The 21,097-nt window shown below is 42.2% G+C and overlaps 2 protein-coding genes across 10 annotated transcripts in view; one reads left to right on the top strand and one right to left on the bottom strand.

The window, feature by feature from the left end:
* LOC310947158 (kinase suppressor of Ras 1-like) overlaps positions 1 to 9,379 on the top strand; it is a 70,986-nt gene extending 61,607 nt beyond the window's left edge. For 5 of the 9 annotated variants that reach the window (XM_083913868.1, XM_083913863.1, XM_083913866.1 and 2 more), the window contains 2 exons: positions 1,763 to 1,896; positions 2,489 to 5,859. In XM_083913868.1, the coding sequence (XP_083769994.1) occupies positions 1,763 to 1,896; positions 2,489 to 2,570 (216 nt within the window). In that variant the 3' untranslated portion in view covers positions 2,571 to 5,859. Of the gene's footprint in view, positions 1 to 1,762; positions 1,897 to 2,488; positions 5,861 to 8,878 lie in introns of those variants that run through there. The other 4 variants (XR_014593207.1, XR_014593208.1, XM_083913865.1 and 1 more) reach the window with 4 other exon arrangements.
* A 3,721-nt stretch (positions 9,380 to 13,100) lies between these two features.
* LOC310946795 (uncharacterized protein) overlaps positions 13,101 to 21,097 on the bottom strand; it is a gene marked incomplete at its 5' end in the record, with an annotated part of 28,648 nt that continues 20,651 nt past the window's right edge. The window contains one exon of the mRNA XM_083913347.1: positions 13,101 to 15,224. Coding sequence (XP_083769473.1) covers positions 14,548 to 15,224 — 677 coding nt within the window. The 3' untranslated portion in view covers positions 13,101 to 14,547. The remainder of the gene's footprint in view (positions 15,225 to 21,097) is intronic.

The following is a 21,097-nucleotide window of genomic DNA, read 5'->3' as shown; positions in this document are numbered from 1 at the left end:
GACATTATTCAGGAACGCCATTGTGGAGGCCGTGCCAACCCCAGTCCAGAGTAAGCTAGAAGAGGTGGTAGGGCTGGCATCAATGTCACACCAACAGTTTCGGGACAATTCGGTACACGCAATAGAAAAACATTGTAAAGACATAAAAAGAGAAGGGGAAGCTGAAAGAAACTTGCAGCGGAAACTGACACAGTTACAACTCAATGGTCTGCAAGGAAAGAACATAAAAGTCACAAGTGATGGTGGTACAGGAGATACAAGAGAATCAGATCCCACAACCACCTGCACAAGCGTTAACACCAGCGCAACAACCACCAGGAGCTGGCAATGTATACCAACAATCTCGTGGTGCACGGGGTGGATATGGAAACGCATATCGTTCAAGGACCACGGCGAACCAATGGTGAATGCTGGGAGTGCGGCATGCCAGGACATTTTGCAGACAGATGTCCTAAGAACAATGCATTCAGAGGGGGCAGAGGCAGGACAATGCAACGTGGAGCTAGAGGCTCGGCAGGCCCCTGGGGGAGACCTAATTTTGGATACTAGGGGTGCCCAGAGAATCCTAAAGGGGAGGGTCAGTGTCCAGTGATAGCGGTGGAGGCTGATGAAGAACCTATGCTGCAGGTTCAAATTGAGGGTAGACAAGTGCCAATGCTAGTGGACACTGGAGCCACTCACACATGTGTGGGTCCAAAGTTTGCGAAGCACATCCCCATGTCAGAGTGATTTGTTGAGACAGTAGGATTCTCGGGACAAAAGCAGCTAATTCAAATGACGGCTCCAGTGAAAATAACCACAGAAAATGAAGAAATTAAACTAACACCTGTCAATTTGATAGGAAGAGATGCATTGTGTAAATTAAACATGACAATTTTGTGCTGGTCAAAAAATATGCAAAATTCAGTAGAAAACACCATTGATGGTCAAATGGCTGTTCAATCAGAAAGGGCTAAAGTATATTGGCTGGGTGACATCACAAAGCCAGTGTCAGAAGCACTCCAGAAGTGGGGGAAATATTTAAAAGTACAACTCCCAAAAGCAAAAACACCAACACTAGACTATCACTGTACAATGTTTTATGATGTGACTAGAAGTGAAGAGTTCGATAGAAAGTGGAGAACAGAAACGGAAGGAACAAAAGTAGAATTAGTCACACAGTACATCATTTTAGGTGAACAAGGTGCAGCTCTCAGCGTGGAACCCAATGATTTCATCAATAAATGGCACAATGTTCCAGAATCAGCGCCTCACATCACGTCGGGGTCACCAATTTATAATAGAACAATGTATTATAAAAATAGAAAGGTCTACAAGAAGGAGTCAGCAGAGAAGTCTCACAGCAACCAAGGACAATTTATTGAATCAAGGTTCATCCCAGAGTTCCAAGATCCACAATACCAAAATTCTCAGTGTCTCTTAACAGAACTTCCCGTCTTATACCGAGGTCCACGTGCTGACAACGTTTACATGCCCCATCAGGTCTTTCCAATACACACTCAGTACAATTACAATCAGTGGCTTCTACTTTGTGTCCAGACGTCTTCATGCCCAAATACAGTTCTATTGTTTTCTAAACAGAATGTGCTTATCAGGCCTATGTCCCCTGTACACTGTGACCTAGCCCTGTTATTCACTTTCTCAATCATGTTTTCTTCCACAACATTCACAGCTGTAAGCTGATGGCCATCATGTTTGTCAGTGGGAACACAGTTAAATCATCCTGGATCACACATTAACTCTCCTCCTCCCATCCCAACAGGAGATCCTGTCTGCCTGCTGGTCTTGTGAGGTAGATGACAGGCCCACTTTCACCCAGCTGGCAGATATGCTGGAGAGGCTCCCCAAACTGAACCGCAGGCTGTCTCACCCCGGACACTTCTGGAAGACAACTGAGTAGGTATCATAGAAAGAGATGGTGTATTCATGATCCTGGGCGGCCAGACCTGCAACACCATTTACACCAACATTCATAAAGGGAGTCTCTGTCTTTTTGATGTAGTCATCTTCATTTCCATGTCATGTTAGCAGAATTGAGAGGGATCAAATACATCATCAGTCAAATGGAAAATATTGTGGAATGTTGTGGAAATGTGTAAATATGATTTTGTAAATAAATGTGAAGCTGTCCTGCTGAGTAACTAATAGAAATGGCCTTTTCAAATGTGACTGCTGTTTTGTATTTTGATGAAAGATCCCATGGATGGATTTGTTGCTCCCTCAATGCTTTCTTTATTTTCCACTCTGTAAGTGTTTCTCAGTCAGCAGTAATATACTCTCTCATGGTTCACCTCTCCTTCTTTCTCTTCTCTCTGTGACTTCCTCTCCTCTGGGTGCGGGCCGATCCACTTCTGCCTGTCCCTGTTGTGTCTGATCTCTGCGTTCTCCCTTGGACCCCACCTTTTCACCTCTGTCTGTGCCTCTGTTTCCCTGTCTCTTTATGTGCACACTTTTTATTTCTCCTCAATCCGTTCTTCTGCCTGTGAAGGCCGTGGGATCATCATCCCTGCCTGAGAGATCATCAGGGTCTACACGGACACTGTCCATACATGTACAAATATAGCAGCTGAGAGGCAAAGGGGCTTTTTAGACTGACACTATATTTCCAGTTGACAATAAAATTTAAAAGAAGAGTTCCTATGTGGAACGGCCATCCCATTTTCACTGTCTGTTAACATGTGTATCTGTATTGAAAGACATGCTTGTTATCTTGTTTCTACCCACATGTGACTGAATCTTAATGTGCAAGGTATGTAGACAGAGCTTGTGTGTCTGGAAGGGATGTGAGATTCTGCTGAAGGGGAGCCTCATGTGACAGAGGCATCCGTACTTCTCTGCACTCTTTCTGAGGACCAGTCCACACGAACACGAGTCATTTTGAAACCAAACTTTTATGGCCCCCAGTTAAAAAACAATCCCGTCCACACCACCGATGTGATAAAAAATATTTCCATCATTTCAAAATCACAAAATCCGCCTCAGCCAGCTGGTCAGGTCTAGAGCGCTCCACGAGTCTCCATGGATACAACTGACTGTTCACCGTCCATCGCACACTATGACGTCAAACAACAATTTTCCTATCCACACATGACTGCTCAAACCAGACTTTTCCAAAAAGTTCACCCTGGACTCCGGTTACAAAAACCTCTGGTTTGAGGAGCAACAGCTGGTTAGTGTGGATGAAAGGCCAAACCATGCAGAGAAACACAGTTTCAACAATACCCGCGTTTGTGTGGATGGCCCCTCAGTAGGCTAAAGCTTGCAGCACACAACTGTCGTAATTATCATGAAAATGACATTAGCTGCTATTGAAACAACATATCTTTTGTCTCCATTCACAGTTTTTACATTTCAGGGCGGTTCCTTTTGTGAACCTGTGTGAAGTTCTGTCTAAATGTAAATATTTGTGTCTGTATGTCAGTGGGCATTGATTCATCCTCGTCACAGGAAGGCTGATGGTTTCAGCTGTTACTAGGCTACCACTCATTATTATTATTATTATTTTACTCACCCTTATTGGAGAGGTAAAATAACATGAATCTCAAGGATGGTTCACCCAAATATCAAAAATGCGTTATATTTTCATTTACCTTTAGTCAGACATGTGACTCAAGTCATTTGGTCCAAGTCTTAAGCAAGTACCAAGTAATCAAGTCGCTTTCTTGCAGTATCCAGTCTTTAAAAAAACAAAAGACAAGGTATTAATTCCTGTCTAATAATATTATTGGTCTTTTTATCTAATCTGTTAAAAAATTCTGACAATGGGGGCAGCATGTGGCTGAGTGGTCAGAGCAGTCTCCCCATGTAAAGAGGCTGAAGGTCCTGGAGGCATCCGCCATGGGTTTGACTCCGACCTGCGGCCCTTTAATGCATGTCCCCCCTCCCCCCTCTCACCCCATTTCCTGTATGTCCTATCTGATAAAGGGCTTGAAAACTGCCAGAAAAATCATCTTAAATATGACAATGAATTGAAGTTGTATTATAATTACATATATTCAGTTAAATTAATGTAACCAAGATAACTTTATAAAGGCTTATTTATTTTTTCATTTCTTCTCAATCAAAAACATATCCCCTGCCCAGCACTTTGAAACAGTGAAGACTGACTACAACGTAATCAAACAAAAAGCTTGTTTCTTCATTTCTGCCAACGTTTATTCTGGTGATTGGATTAGTTAGTGATATCACTTATCAGCCTAATGTTAGCTAGCTACAGAGTTGTGAGAGCTACGGTTAACGTTACACAGACACCTGTATTGTCAACATTAATAATGTCAAACGTTTTTAATATTTAAACTGAAAGCATAATGAACAATTCATTGAGTCATCATGTATTAAGTCAAGACACAGGGCTTTAACTTTAAGTCCAAGTTGAGTAATTTATTTAATTTCAAGTCAAGTTGCAAGTCATCAGTGACTTGAGTCACCTCAGGTCTCAAGTCCATATCTTTCTTTAGAGCTATCTTTCCATGCTGATTAGTTGTATCATCCATGTTTTGAGATTGTTTCGATCGATTTCTACTCGTTCCAACAGCCACTCTAGCAGCAGAGCTCCAGGAAGGGCAATGTTGTGTGGTCGGTCAGTCCACCACTGTCATGACATTTCCTTCAGACATGTATGGTCCCTACATGATGAATTGCAATAACTTCTTTGTTTCTAGTCATCATCATTGAGTCAGAATTCAATTTGTCCAGTACTTTGCTTTTTGTCCACATACCTACAGAACTAATGGCAATCCCATCAGCCTCAACTGCACTGTGTGCTAATCAGCCAAGGTTTGAATGCTCACACCAAACTAAGAAGGTAAACATGGCATATCGGCTAAGCAATGGCATGTTAGCATTGCCATTGTGAGCATGTAGCATCCTGGGCTTTCAAAAATGTGCCTTGTCAATATGCATTGTATTGTGCTAAATCTCACAGGTGGAGATGTCCACACCTGGACACATAAGAAACTATATCTGCATGGAGAGATACCACTGAGGTAATAAGAGAATATGTTTTATTGTAATTTGGGTGCCCTTTAGAAAAGCGTGCTGCCCTAAATGATGAATGAATTTTGACACACAGCTTTGTCTTTGTGTTGCTGTCACATCACATCCTGATTCAATCAGCCATACACCATTAATCAAAGAGCAAACCTCCCACACAATATTTATTCAGTCTTACTTTGAACAATGAACTGAAAACTGGAAATAATTCTATAAAGAAAGTAGTAGTATTACCACAGACATAGGTCTTTCCTAGGTGCACTGTGTGTGTGTGTGTGTGTGTGTGTGTGTGTGTGTGTGTGTGTGTGTGTGTGTGTGTGTGTGTGTGTGTGTGTGTGTGTGTGTGTGTGTGTGTGTGTGTGTGTGTGTGTGTGTGTGTGTGTGTGTGTGTGTGTGTGTGTGTGTGTGTGTGTGTGTGTGTGTTCGTGTGTGTGTGTGTGTGTGTGTGTGTGTGTGTGTGGTTTCTTTCCTCAGGCAGAAGTATAATGTACGCTCAGTGAATGTAATGGGTTTCACCAGATCAACGATGCTCTTCATACAGTCTATGTATACAGGGCTGGAGGTTGTATTTAATATACAGTGTTTGTACAAGAGTTTCCATTTGAGAGCATTTTAATCGGTACTTCAATCACATTGGTGTATAGATTTTAGACACTGTAAACTGTTGTGGGTGGATTGTTTTGTTTTTTTTTTTCATTTTTTAGGGTTGAGGTTTAATCTGCAGAGTATTTTTGTACATGATACTTTGTAAGCTTCTGATCTGAACAATTGAAGTTATTAAAGCTGATCTCCAGTGACCCAGTGTGCTCCCTTGTGTTGTAGAATTGGTGTCAAACTAAAATGTAATAACAGGCGCTGTGCATTTAATAATTCAAACCCAGTCAAATCAGACCTGTTTTGAGATTTATTCCATGCAAAACTCTTTTCAAATAAAATGTAATGGCTTTATATAGTTTATTTCCACGCTAACAGCTCTGTCAGGCTGCATTGGTGGTGCTTTGAGCTAAAGGCTAACATGTTGATATTAAGCATGTTATGTACTGAGGTACATCCTCACAGAGCCACTCGATTGGCTGTAGACCAGGGGTGTCCAAACTTTTTGCAAAGAGGGCCAGATTTGATAAAGTGAAGATGCCCAGGTGCCAGTAGTTCATTCTGATGTTTTTTTAACAACAGAGTCACATGCAAATGAGCACTATTATATCTTTATTTTTTAAATGGCAGTGTAACCAAATATAAGCCACTCAGGCAGAAGTGAACAACTCTAAAAACACAATTCTGCCTTTAATTCACATCTGGAGAGTCAGATAACATTGAACATTGAACTGTACGGAATACCTTAATTTTCCTTGAGTTTGATAAATATCTTTGCTTCATGACCATTTTAAACAAGAGTTATATGTAATGCAAAGTTGTCTGTTATCATTAAAGTTAAAAACAACTTCTTTTTGCTCTTGTCTTTTACAAGATCTTTCAGAGAGTACACATCTACAGGTACACAACATCAACAGTTATAACCAAATCTTATTCAAGATGTTTAATAAAATAAAAAAAAAAGTGGCATAAGTCCAAGTGCACAAGTATGCTTTTGGCTTTTCACTGTTAATAGTGACAGATTTAAAACATTCAATTTCAGATTTCAGACACTTACTTGCTGTCACTAATGAGAAGGGTGATACTGAGATCTGGATTTCAGTAAGGAGGCCAGGTCTGGTTTGAGGGAACTCGTTGAAATTGTTTAAGTTCATGACAGAGAATGTTTGCTCACACAGATATGTGGAGCCAAAAAAGCTCAGCATTTTCTTAGCAAATGTTCGCATTTCTGGAAACCTGCCTTTATCCAGCTGCCTGTAAAAGTCAACAAGAGTACGCTGCTGGTGTTTACCGCGCTGCTCATCATCACACTGCAGCTCAATGAGCTCCAGCTGCAGCTGTGAAGGAGCATCGTCAGGGTCCACGGAGAAGGGAGAAGAGAAAATCAACATGTCCTTTTCAATAGTAGCAAAATGCCGAAAGCGTCTGATAAATTCCATAGAAAGAGATGCGATAGCTGTTGCATAACTCATCATTTGCGCACCGATGTTGTCCTGTGGGAAACTGTCCATGACCTCTTTCAAAGCTGTTTGGGACAATTGTCTTTGGAAAAGTTGCAGCTTGGCTCTAAAGGCCTTGATGTGAGCGTACAGCTGGCTCACCACTGCATCTTGTCCTTGCAGATTAACATTCAGCGCATTCAGATGGTTCGTTATGTCAACCAAAAAAGCCAAATCTGCCAGCCTTACAGGATCGGACAGTTCTCCCATCGGTTGCATCTTTTCACATAAAAAACGTCCAATTTCTTCTCTGAGAGAGAAAAATCGCTGCATTGCGGACCCCCGACTTAGCCACCTCACATCGTTTTGATATATTACGTCTCCATATTCAGCCTGAATGTCAAGCAAGAACTGCTGAAACTGTCGGTGGTGTAGAGCTTTAGAGCGAATAAAATTGATAGCCTTTAACACAGGTTTCAGAACATGGTCAAATTGGAGACGTTTGGCGCAGAGAGCCTGCTGGTGAATTATACAGTGAAGTTTAATAGCGTTACCTCCTTCTTCGCTGACTTTATTGCAGATCAGCGTGGACAATCCACTTCGCTCACCAGCCATGGCAGGCGCACCATCGGTAATGATACCAGAAACTTTACTCCATGGTAGTTTCAGATCATCAACAGCTTCACAAACAGAAACGAATAAATCTGTTCCTCTGGTTTGGCCTTTGAGGCTTTGGAGGTCAAGCAGCTCCTCTGTTACGTTCATGTTGTCATCAACTCCTCTTAAAAAAATCAAGAGCTGTGCAGTGTCAGATACATCGGTGCTTTCATCACAGGCTAATGAGAAATAATCAAAAGCCATTCCCTTGTCCCCCAGTTGTCTCTGAATATCTGATGATATGTCCTCGACTCTCCGTGCCACGGTGTTACGTGCCAGGCAAACATTCATAAATTCTTCCTTCTTTTCGGGGCAAACGTTCTCCACCATTTTCAGGACACAGTCTTTAATAAATGTACCTTCAGTGAAAGGTTTTCCATGTTTAGCTATTAACACAGGGGTCGGGAACCTTTTTGACTCAGAGAGCCATGAAAGCAAAATATTCGGAAATTTATTTCAGTGAGAGCATTATGATATATTTTAAGACTGATTTCTACTACATGTGAGTATAATAAGCCTCTGAATTTATTATTTTAAATAATGTTGTGATAACACTCACCATTAATGCGACTTCTGGTGCTGCATGGATTTGCTGATAGCTTTGTAGTCTGGTTGGTACTTGGTGAGGTTAAGCTTCATGCAGGCGTTGAGGCTTTCATCCGTTAAACGCCATCTTCTTCGTCGAAGGGTTAGCTTTGAGCTAATGAGTGAGCAGACTGATTCAAAAGGGGGCGTTTACCTGTTTACCCAGCAACGGCCAACGTCGGCTATTATCATCCAATTAAAATAATGGGCTATTGCTCCTGCAGCCAACTGCAGCCCTGAACAGGACATGAGTAGTGGAAAATCGATGGATGGACTAAAAAAAGTGATAATATTTTATGTTTAATCTGAAAAGCCAAAATCTGTGAGCCAGATGTAATCATCAAAAGAGCCACACCTGGCTCGCGAGCCATAGGTTCCCGACCCCTGTATTAACAGGACCACTTCGTAGCTTGCTTTGGTGGTACTTTCCTTTGACTCACTGGCCCGCGTGAAAAATCGCTGTTGTGATGCCAGAGCAGTTGTTTCACTTTTTCAGCGCGGTCACTCCCTGTTAGTTTGTTGTATGTGTTAGCATGTTTAGTTTGGTAGTGTCTCTGTATGTAAACAAGGCAACAGTCCCCCTCTAACAACTTTCCTCTTTTTCTTTGCAGTCGCCATGGCAGTAATGACCGGAGAAACACAAAGATGTTTTGCCACAAAGATGCAAAGCCAGGAAGCATTAATTAGTGGTGCTGCCACCATGTGGTGAAAGGAGAAATTACATTTTAAAGTTTTGTGATTTATTTATTCTGTTAGATAGTGCTAGCGGGCCATAAATAATATATTATTAGACCGAAGTTGCGGGCCGTATGAAATCTTACCGCGGGCCGTGATTGGCCCCTGGGCCGGACTTTGGACATGCCTGCTGTAGACTCTTAGTCCTGTTCCAAGGGGGGTGGCCAACTGAATGATGAATAAGTGACGTCATCCTGTTTTTTTCTGCTGCTGTACCCTATCGCATCGCACACTACTCGGCTGCTTCTGGCTGACAAATGCTACACGCAAATAAAACATGAATAAGTACTAAGAAATGCAAATGTCATTACATGTTGTGTCCATGTAGGTAGGCAAACAGTAATCAACACATGACAGAGATGAAAAAAAAATCGTTTTTACGCACTGACAATGTCAATTCAATTCAATTCAATTTTATTTATAGTGTCGAATCATAACAAAAGTTATCTCAGGACACTTTACAGAGTAGGTAAAGACCACACTCAATGACTTATTTATGATTTACATAGACCCAACAATTCCTCTGTAGAGTACGGTGGCAACGAAAACCTTCCCTATAACAGGCAGGAACGTCAGACAGACCCAGCTCTGTAGAGGACGGCCATCAGTCTGCACCGGTTGGGGAGGAAGAAAAGGAGAGAGAAAGAGAGAAAAGACACACAGATGGACAGAGAGAGACAGACACACTTACAGAGATGCAAGCAAAGCAAACAGTAACTATAATAATATTTATAGTCATGTGAATATAACGTATATGTTAAGACAGTTAATACAACAGAATAGTAGAAACAAGCACAGCTAAGGTGACAGAATATGAAAATGATAATAATTATGGTGGCAAACATGATCAATGATGAGTAGTGGCAATAGCAGCTACGATACAGCTACAAATTTTATAGTTTATTAAACTAGTGATAGTATATATGAGTAACAGTGATAATAGCAGCAGGAAGCGTCATGTAGGACCACGGCAGCAGGCACCACCACGATCAGCAGAGACCTGCGAGACGACAAAGCACAAACAGCTCCGGGGAAGAAGCTGAATTAGTAACATGCGTTGATGAGACATGAATGGTACAGACAGAGAGGAGAGAAGCTCAGAGTATCAGGAAAAGTATTATCCCCCGGCAGACTAGGCCTATAGCAGCATAATTAAGCAGAATAAAGTCTTATCGTAAGCCCTAGCTGTAAGCTTTATCAAAAAGGAAAGTTTTAAGTTTACTTTTAAATAAGGGGACAGTGTCTGCCTCCCGAATAACATTTGGGAGTTTGTTCCACAGGAGAGGAGCTTGGTAGCTGAAGGCTCTGCCTCCACTTCTACTTTTGGAGACTCTAGGAACGACGAGTAGCCCTGCATTCTCAGAGCGCAGAGATCTAGTTGGGTGATGCAGTACTATGAGCTCTTTAAGATACCTTGGTGCTGAACATACAAGATAAGACACAAGATAATCAAATGACTATACTCAATAATTCAATACCTCTGACATTACAGTCAGGCCCTAAGGAAAACATCAGCAGAAAAACAGTCCCACAAACAGGAAGTGGTCAGCAGAAAAACATTTTTAAGAAACGGCAAGTGGTCACCAGAAAACCAAAGCTCCGACCATGGCCAAGCAACTTTGCATATCTAAAATGAAGAAATAAAAACAAGACAGCTGTTAGCAACTATCGATATTGCTGCAGCAGCTATTAGGCTACTACTGTCATCCAAACTAAAATAAAGGAAGCAAAGATTGTTTCAGAGAAATGCCATCTATTTAAGTTAAATATTTTCACGATCATTTTAGTTATGAAACTTAAGTAACCTCACATGATTTTCAAGGTGTGCGCACACACAAGCAGGCTTTCACACATCTAAAACGTGACTGGAATAAATTCTGAATAAAATCAGGTCTTACCTTGATTTACATGGCACCAAACGTGGCCTTGCGTTCAGGTGTGTTCCCGATGAAGCTCCTAACAAGACATGGCACATCCACTCTGTCCAGGATGTGGCCTCAACCTCCCTAAACAGCCCCCTGGTCTGTGGATGCAGCGCTGAAGTAAATGCAGCAACATCTGGGACAGATCTGAAAATGTTGTCCTTGTGTCATGTCACATAGTAAGGTCAGCTGCATTTGTAAGCTTGATCTGTTGAATGTTTTGGGGAGGTGAACTTCCAGTCCAGCCAGGTTTTGGTTTAGAGCATTAATGAGAGTGGTTTCTCTTTGGGCAGCCACCTTCATTCCAGCTTGGTCAAATCTTCGACTAAGCTCTGCTTCAACTATGTCCACGGCTTCAATGAACTGACGCCTCCATTGCGCTTCTCGGGAGTCAGACACCGCGGCTCAGGCAGTGTGGTCCTGTGGATGCGAGCCGGGGTTTTGCTCGTCCTGGAGGGAGGGGGCATCTTATGATGTTGCATAAAGCAGTAACACCATAATAGGTCCATTGTCTATACCCATGATCTAGTAATGCGGGTGTGAATTTGAGGTCATATGCTGGCCATCTATAACCTGACTCTCTCCAGATGAATTTGGTTCCTTCTGGCTTCACTCATCCTTTTGGGGTCGCTTGACTGGGAAGTGATTTCCGGAGGCTGGGCCTTATCAAAAATCCTTGCGTATGATTGGATAAACCAATTGTCTGTCATCTTTATTGACATGCTACTTCAACCACTCACATCGAAAAAAATGTGACACTGATGAGAGGGATGCAGGGAAAAGCCAAACAGAACAGCCACTAAAGTTAGTCACGGAGTCCCACAGGGTTCTGTCCTTGGACCGATTCTTTTCACCTTATATATGCTTCTCTTAGGAAATATTATAAGGAAGCACTCCATAAATTTTCATTGTTATGCTGATGATACACAATTACATTTGTCGATCAAACCAGAAGAAACCGATCAGTTGGATAAACTTCAAAGGTGCATTAAGGAAATAAAAAGCTGGATGACCTGCAATTTTCTGATTTTAAAGTCAGATAAAACTGAAGTCATTGTACTTGGCCCCAAAGGCCTCCGAAACTCATTAGCTAAAGACATTGTTACTCTGGATGATGTTGTGTTGTCCTCCAGCACCACAGTAAGGAATCTGGGTGTTATTTTTGACCAGGATATATCCTTTGATTGTCACATAAAACTAACGACAAGGACTGCATATTTTCACCTGCGTAATATTGCAAAAATTAGGAACATTGTGTCTCAGAAAGATGCAGAGAAACTAGTCCATGCATTTGTTACTTCTAGGCTTGACTATTGCAAATCCTTATTATCAGGCTGATCCAATAAGTCTGTTAAGAGTCTCCAGTTGGTCCAAAATGCTGCAGCTCGTGTATTAACTAAAACAAATAGAAGAGAACATATTTCTCCTGTATTAGCTTCTCTGCACTGGCTACCTGTAAAATCTAGAATAGAATTTAAAATCCTTCTCCTTACGTACAAAGCTCTTAAAGAGCTCATAGTACCGTATCACCCAACTAGATCTCTGCGCTCTGAGAATGCAGGGCTACTCGTCGTTCCTAGAGTCTCCAAAAGTAGAAGTGGAGGCAGAGTCTTCAGCTACCAAGCTCCTCTCCTCTGGAACCAACTCCCAAGTGTAATTTGGGAGGCAGACACTGTCCCCATATTTAAGAGTAAACTTAAAACTTTCCTTTTTTATAAAGCTTACAGCTAGGACTTACGATAAGATTTTGTTCTGCTTCATGCTGCTGCTATAGGCCTACTCTGCCGGGGGATAATACTTTACCTGATACTCTGAGCTTCTCTCCTCTCTGTCTGTACCATTCATGTCTCATCAATGCATGTTACTAATTCAACTTCTTCCCCGGAGTTGTTTGTGCTTTGTCGTCTCGCAGGTCTCTGCTGATCGTGGTGGTGCCTGCTGCCGTGGTCCTACATGACGCTTCCTGCTGCTATTATCACTGTTACTCATATATACTATCACTAGTTTAATAAACTATAAAATTTGTAGCTGTGTCGTAGCTGCTATTGCCACTACTCATCATTGATCACCGGTCAAGACAGATGACCGTCCTCCACAGAGCTGGGTCTGTCTGACATTCCTGCCTATTAAAGGGAAGGTTTTCGTTGCCACCGTACTCTACAGAGGAATTGTTGGGTCTATGTAAATCATAAATAAGTCATTGAGTGTGGTCTTTACCTACTCTGTAAAGTGTCCTGAGATAACTTTTGTTATGATTCGACACTATAAATAAAATTGAATTGAATTGAATTAAAGGTTCAATGAATAAATGAAATAGGTTGTAAAGCTGCAACCACGTTATGAAGTTATAGAATCAGACAGACTGCCGTTAACTGTCATTCTGGCAGTGGGGGAGGTGTAAAGGGCCTGGATACAGTGCATTAAGTCCTTACTAAAGTGAAATCTCTTCATAAACAAATACAGAAATTCCATTCCACTGATTCAAAAGCTTTTTCAGCGTCTAAACTGAGAATAATGGCACTAATTTGGTTTTTGTTAATCTGTTCGATGGTATGTAAGGCTCTTCTGATGTTGTCCTGCGTCTGTCTATTCTTTATGAATCCTGTTTGGTCCTCGTCTATGAGCAAGGCGGAACAAGTTCCATTCTTTTTTGCAAGAATGGTGGCATACAATTTGAAAGTTAAAGTTTCTTCTAGTCAGACAAGTTAGTTGTATGGTAAGGATGTCCTCTTTCCTTTTCTTAGCATCAAAATGGATAAAGAAGACATTAGGAATACAATCAATCTAATCTTACAGTCCACCTTACCCAAACCCTGTAACGTTTGTTTCTTGTTTATTACATTTTTAAATGTTTTTTATTCTCACTCTTTTTGTTTGTCGTGAAAACGCCGCTGTAAACTCTAAACATGTGGACCAAACTCCATCTAACAATCTTTGTATTCTTGTGAACTCCCACATTTAAAGAGAAACATAAACAAACATTTATTTTGACCCAAAATGGTCATTTGATATATTCGGGAGATAATTAAAGCACCAACAAGCACGAGATTATGATAAATCTGTACTGTACGCCAAATTAAACTGTGACTGTAATGAATGTGTTTGTGGTGTTTTCTCATGGAAGAAGTTAAAGTACTAAAACTACAGCAGAAAACTCACATACAAGGAAAATACTGCATTCAGCATCACAGTATCAGCAAATTTGTACTTTAATTGTATATTATATATATAGACAGATACCATATACCTATATATATATATATACATAGAGATATAGATTGTGTAAGTGTAAATATGAGAAAAAGAACAAAGTGAAGCTGTTAAGAGACAAACTCAAAATAAACATATCATTATCATTATTATTATGGATGTGATTCATGCAGAGAATGAATTACTCAGAACAAACTGCACTGTGGATTTTTCTTTGTTTCAGCTTTGTTCTACTCATGTTATTAATGATAATATTAATAAGAATGAGGGCAGTTTTGATGCTTACAGAACTGAAGTTTTTATTAGAAACGTTGAACAAACAAACGGTAGACCATCAGGCGTTACCGTGGAAACAAGTTCACCTCAGAAGAAAAAGCTTCTGATGTTTAAAAAAATAATGTTTTGGATTTTTCTTATTCAAACTTTTTCTTCTTCTGCCGCGAAAACTTAAGCAGCTTCTTCTTCTTCCACTGCTGCAGGGACATCGTCCCACCCTCCTCCTCTCTGTTGCTGGTCCCAGGGCTGGTGCTGGTCCTAGTCCTGGTCCAAGTCTTGATCCCAGTATTGGCGCTGGGGCTGATCCTGTTCCTGGTGCTAATCCCAGTCCTGGTCCTGGTGCAGATCCCTGTCTTGGTGCTGTTGCTGGTCCCGGTTCCAGTCCTGAACCTGGTCTGGTTCTCCAGCTTCCTCTTCCTCCTCTCCGTGGACCGGTGAGTCTGTGGGTGGAGCTTCAGACTGCAGCCCGGCTCCGCCCCCTGTAGGCGAGCTTTAGTGTGGCGGCCCTTAATCGCTCCTCCTGGTTTTAAGTGTGTGGACGCAGACCTGCTGTCAGTCCAGTCTCTGCTGTAGTCGTCGCTGTCTTCGGTCTCTGAAGACAGCAGGTGGACCTCCTGGTCCACACCTGGACCTGGTTTTATCTGGGCATCCTCATTGGGCCTCGCTGCACTCCTTGAACTGTAGGTGAACTGGATGATGTCAGCCACGTCCAGGTCCTGGTCCTGGTTCTGGTCCTGGAGATGGTCCCGCTGCTGGTCCTGGAGCTCAGGGGGAACCCCCTCGTTATTCACCAATAGCTGCTGTGTGAAGGCGTCTGAAACAAACATGGACAATGGTCATTCGGCTGTCTGACGTAACACCCTTTCAAAATAAGATTTCTGGGTCCAAACGCTCTGTTGAAACAAAACAACGGTCAAACGTGTAAACAATTGGGATCTCCTCGTTAAATGTCTTTTCATCCATAAGGAAGAGGTAAAATGACAATTACCTTTGTTTTTTAAAAACTCAGAACTGTTCAAACGACGAGGAACACTGCACTGCAGCGTTTACTTTAAGTTTTGCACTCTTAAAGTTTTCAATTTGCAATGTTTTGAAATTCAACTCATAATATTAAAATGTATTTCTACATAAAACGTTGGTCTTTTTTCTAAGCATGTATTGCTATATAACACTGTTATCTCAATGAAAAGTACTGAGACAGATGTATATACAACAAAAAGAGGTATTTTATTATTTGGCCGGTAAAGAATTTACTTGGCCGGTAGATTTTATGTATACATATATACACAGTATATATATACAGTATATATAGCCCTGGACGGACGGACGGACGGACGGACGCACACACACACACACACACACACACACACACACACACACACGTGTTTTTATTACCTCGTGGGGACGTGAAAAACCTCCTGCCTGGGAGGCTGCCCATGGGGACGCAAATTTTGTAATGGAATAAAGGCAAAATTTTATGCCACAGTTATTTGTTGATTTTTTTTATCCCCAAAAATCTACTTTAATATTAAAAGTTCTCAAATTTAGAAAGTTAAAATTTGTCTGATTTTTCTATTCTGGTGGGGACGCTCCTATAGTGTGTTACCAAAGACCACCACCAGGTGACACTATTACGCATTTTCCATAGACAGTATTTTTATATACACTTACAAGACTGTATTTGGAAAGGAATATAAGTTTTATAGAACAAATTAAGATCTTTTGAAAGAATGTTTGAATATAATTGTTACTTATTTTTTATTGCATCTCTATAGACACTATTAATACTTGTATCTGTATATTGACTAACAAATTGGATCTCACTCATCAGAAATGTTTGAGGAGGTTAAGTTACAAAAAGAGTTATTTTTCATGTATAATATATGTATATACAGTATGTGTTTAAAAAAAACATACTCGGTGGTGAACTGTCAATATGCTCATTTACTCTCTGCATATTATAAGTCAGTTAACAACAATAACAGGTATGAACCCATCAAACTTAAAAGAAAGACAGGTGGTGCGACATTGGCCATGTTAAAAGCACAGGATATGAAAGAATTTAACTTCCTTGACATATGCATCAGTGAAATAGCAGTAAAATTAATCAAAACACAAAACGATAGAAAAATAGACCCAAAACAGCTAAAAATAAGTGCAAAAATTACAATAAATAGATGCAAATGACTACAAATAGATGCAAAACTACAAAAAATAGACGCAAAACAGCTAAAACAAGTGCAAAATCACAAAACATAGATGTAAAACCACTGAAGTAGATGCAAACCACTGAGGTAGATGTAAAACTACTGAGGTAGATGTAAAACTACTGAGGTAGATGTAAAACTACTGAGGTAGATGTAAAACCACTGAGGTAGATGTAAAACCACTGAGGTAGATGTAAAACCACTGGAGTAGATGCAAACTACTGAGGTAGATGTAAAACTACTGAGGTAGATGTAAAACCACTGAGGTAGATGTAAAACCACTGAAGTAGATGCAAACCACTGAAGTAGATGCAAAACTACAGAAGTAGATGCAAACCACTGAAGTAGATGCAAACCACTGAAGTAGATGCAAACCACTGAAGTAGATGCAAAACTACAGAAGTAGATGCAAAACCACTGAAGTAGATGCAAACCACTGAAGTAGATGCAAACCACTGAAGTAGATGCAAAACTACAGAAGTAGATACAAACCACTGAAGTAGATGCAAAACTACAGAAGTAGATGCAAACCACTGAAGTAGATGCAAACCACTGAAGTAGATGCAAACCACTGAAGTAGATGCAAACCACTGAAGTAGATGCAAACCACTGAAGTAGATGCAAACCACTGAAGTAGATGCAAACCACTGAAGTAGATGCAAACCACTGAAGTAGATGCAAATCACTGAAGTAGATGCAAAACTACAGAAGTAGATACAAACCACTGAAGTAGATGCAAACCACTGAAGTAGATGCAAACCACTGAAGTAGATGCAAAACTACAGAAGTAGATACAAACCAATGAAGTGGATGCAAAACCAATGAAGTAGATGCAAAACCAATGAAGTAGATGCAAACCACAGAAGTAGATGTAAACCAATGAAGTAGATGCAAACCTACTGAAGTAGATGCAAAACTACAGAAGTAGATACAAACCAATGAAGTGGATGCAAAACCAATGAAGTAGATGCAAAACCAATGAAGTAGATGCAAACCACAGAAGTAGATGTAAACCAATGAAGTAGATGCAAAACCAATGAAGTAGATGCAAAACCAATGAAGTAGATGCAAACCAATGAAGTAGATGCAGAACCACTAAACATATTTTTGAACCACTACTGCTGCTGGAAATAACAGCTAACCTCTGCAGCAGCATGATGAGTCCATACACACAAAACAAAGATCACACTAAAATACAGGTTTGAGCTTCTCCACTGCAGATACTGTTGAACCATCTGCTATCTGACTGCACAACTCAGCACAAATCAGTCAACGCTTACCTTTTACGCTTAGACGCATCTATACGGTTTTTGACATAAAATTTTACTGCCTCCCAACTCCTGTCTCTAAGGTCTTTTGGTGACGTCTCAATGCATTTCAAACATTGGGCTTTCCCAGGAACCTTTGCAGAATTGATGTTGTCCATGAGTGTTTTCTCTACAGCATGGATTTCTTTTTTGGCCCACTTTCGTCTCTTGGTTTGCGATGACCCTGAAGAAAAAGTGACAGTAACTTAATAGTCTTCAAAAAGGAGTAACAAAGTTTTCATGTGGTAAGACATGACACCTCAACACAGAATAAGTGCAAACAATAATAAAAGTTCTAGTGGAACAACTTGTAGAAGCACTAGCACAAGTATTTGTTATACTAAAATGAAATATGGGTGGTAGACTAGTATCAGTTTTCAGATTTAATAGCAGTACTTGTAATAAGCAACCACCTTGAACATCTATGACCCAGTTTCCATTTAGCAGCAACATCCGATCTGAGTGATCCAAACACAGCAGAGTGGACAGCTCTAACTTCAAGGAAAAACACTCAGGATGCCAAAAACCATACAACATTTTAGCCTGTAGCTGAGTATTTTAACGCTTTTTTCTTTTAAGTGCTGGTGCTAACCTTAGCCAACTATGTTTGTGAACTTTCTTCCATGTTTTTGTCCGTGTGTCTCATTCTTGGGACTATTTTTGCCGACCACGTCTTCAGCGGGGGGTCCATTGTTTACACACACACAGGTGAACAGCTGTTGTCGCTAACACCAATGGCGCTAATGCGGGAGAGGCCTGAAATCCCCACAGAACTGAGGAGAAAGTACAGGGGATGTAAGGCTGGATGTAAACACCGGGATAAGAAGAGGAGATATAAACCATCTCTCCCTTCCATCACCATGGGGAACGTAAGCTCGCTGGCTAATGAGATGGACGAGCTGGCGGGCCTGGTGAAGACTCAGTGGAGGTATCGTGTAAGCAGTGTGCTGTGTTTCACGGAGACGTGGCTCCACGAGGACATCCCGGACTCGAACGTAACTGTGGACGGCTTTCAGACTGTTCGGGCGGACAGGAGTCACCGTGAGAGTGGCAAGAGGAAAGGTGGGGGACTTGCTATTCTTATTAACAACAAGTGGTGTCATCCTGGACACGTTACTGTAAAGGAGCGTGTGTGTAGCCGGACATTGAGCTGCTTGCCGTGAGTCTGCGGCCATATTATCTGCCGAGGGAGTTTTCACACGTGATTGTCCTGGTTGTTTACATTACTCCAACTGCGACTGCGGCGCTAGCGAGTGACGTCATCCACACCGTCATCTTTAGACACGTCACCCAGACACATTCATTGCAATATCTGGAGACTTGAACCACATAACTCTGGCTGCAACACTGCCCACTTTCAAGCAGTTTGTGGACTGTCCCACCAGGGAAAACAAGACACTGGACCTGCTGTATGCTAATGTTAAGGAGGCTTACAGCTCCACTGCCCTTCCTCCTCTTGGAAGATCAGACCACAACCTCCTTCCTGTGACCACCAGGACTGTGAGGAGATGGTCACAGCCCTGATGAAGCTTTACAGGGCTGCTTTGAACTAACAGACTGGGATTTGCTCTGTGATTCACATGGAGAGGACCTGGATGATCTCACGGACTGCATAACAGGGTACATTCATTTCTGTGTGGACAGCGTTGTTCCTACAGTGACTGTACGCTGTTTCCCAAATAATAAGCCGTGGGTCACCAGAGACATCAAGGTCCTGCTGAATGAGAAGAAGAGGGCCTTCAGAGAAGGGGACAGAGAGCAGATGAGGCAGGTCCAGAGGGAGCTGAAGGAGAGGATCCAACAGGGCAAAGACACCTACAGGAGGAAGCTGGAGCACAAACTCCAGCAGAACAACTTAAAGGACGTGTGGAGCGGCATGAGGAGCATCACTGGCTACAAACCATCTGGTAGCCAGACAGTAGGAGGTGGACTGAATATGCTAGCTGAATCTGTTCAACAGATTTGATGAAAGGGACCCTCTCTCCCAAACCTCCAGCCCTGCGGACAGCCCCCCCCCCCCACTCCCTTTCAAGACAGCCCTTCACTGCAGAGCAGGTGAGGAAGGAGCTGTGCAAACTCCGCCCAGGCAAGGCAGCAGGTCCCGACGGTGTCAGCCCGAGGGTCCTCAAAGCATGTGCGGCCCAGCTGAGTGGAGTCCTGCAGTACATCTTCAACCTCAGCCTGAGTCTTGAGAAGGTCCCTGTGCTGTGGTAGACATCCTGCCTGGTACCAGTACCAAAGAAGGTGCGTCCCAGCACCTCCGAAGACTACAGACCGGTGGCGCTGACCTCGCACCTGATTAAGTCCCTGGAGAGGCTGGTCCTGTCACTTCTTCTGCCCTTGGTCAGCTCATCACTGGACCCGCTACAGTTTGCCTACCAGTCAGGACTAGGTCTGGAGGACGCCATCATCTCTTCCTGCTCCACCGTGCCTACCGCCTGGACAAACCGGGAACCACTGTGAGATTCTTGTTCATGGATTTCTCCAGTGCGTTCAACACCATCCGGCCTGCTCTGCTGGGACGTAAGCTGACGGAGATGCAGGTGGACCCTCCCCTGGTTTCCTGGATTACAGATTACTTGATGGGTCGACCACAGTACGTCAGACTGCAGGACGGAGTGTCTGACACTGTGGTCAGCAGCACTGGAGCTCCACAGGGAACTGTTCTTCGATTTGATTTGCGCAGGAGTAAATCTGCCCCCACACCCATCTCCATCAACGGCGTGACTGTGGATGTTGTCCAGGATTACAAATACCTTGGAGTAAACCTGGACAACAAACTGGACTTTTCCAAGAAAACTGAGGCTGTTTACAAGAAGGGCCAGAGTCGTCTCTATTTCCTGAGGAGGCTCCGGTCATTCAATGTTTGTAACATCGTGCTGAGGATGTTCTATTAGTCGGTGGTAGCCAGTGCCATCTTCTTTGCTGTTGTGTGCTGGGGCAGCAGGCTGAGGGTAGCAGACACCAAGAGGATCGGTGAGATCATCAGGAAGGCTGGCTCCGTCCTGGGGGTAAAACTGGACTCTTTGGTGGCGGTGTCTGAGAGGAGGAGGCTGTCTAAACTGCACAGCAAGTATTTTCTTCATCAAACTCTTTAATTCATCTCCCCCCGGTCAGGTAAGGAACAGTGGAGACGCAGAGTCCTGAGCAAATGTCACTTTATATCATCAATG

Source organism: Echiichthys vipera (assembly GCF_963691815.1).
Source record: "Echiichthys vipera genome assembly, chromosome: 5".
Taxonomy (NCBI): Eukaryota; Metazoa; Chordata; class Actinopteri; order Perciformes; family Trachinidae; genus Echiichthys; species Echiichthys vipera.
Note: the sequence above shows the minus strand (reverse complement) of the source record. Positions and strands in the feature narration are given on the sequence as shown.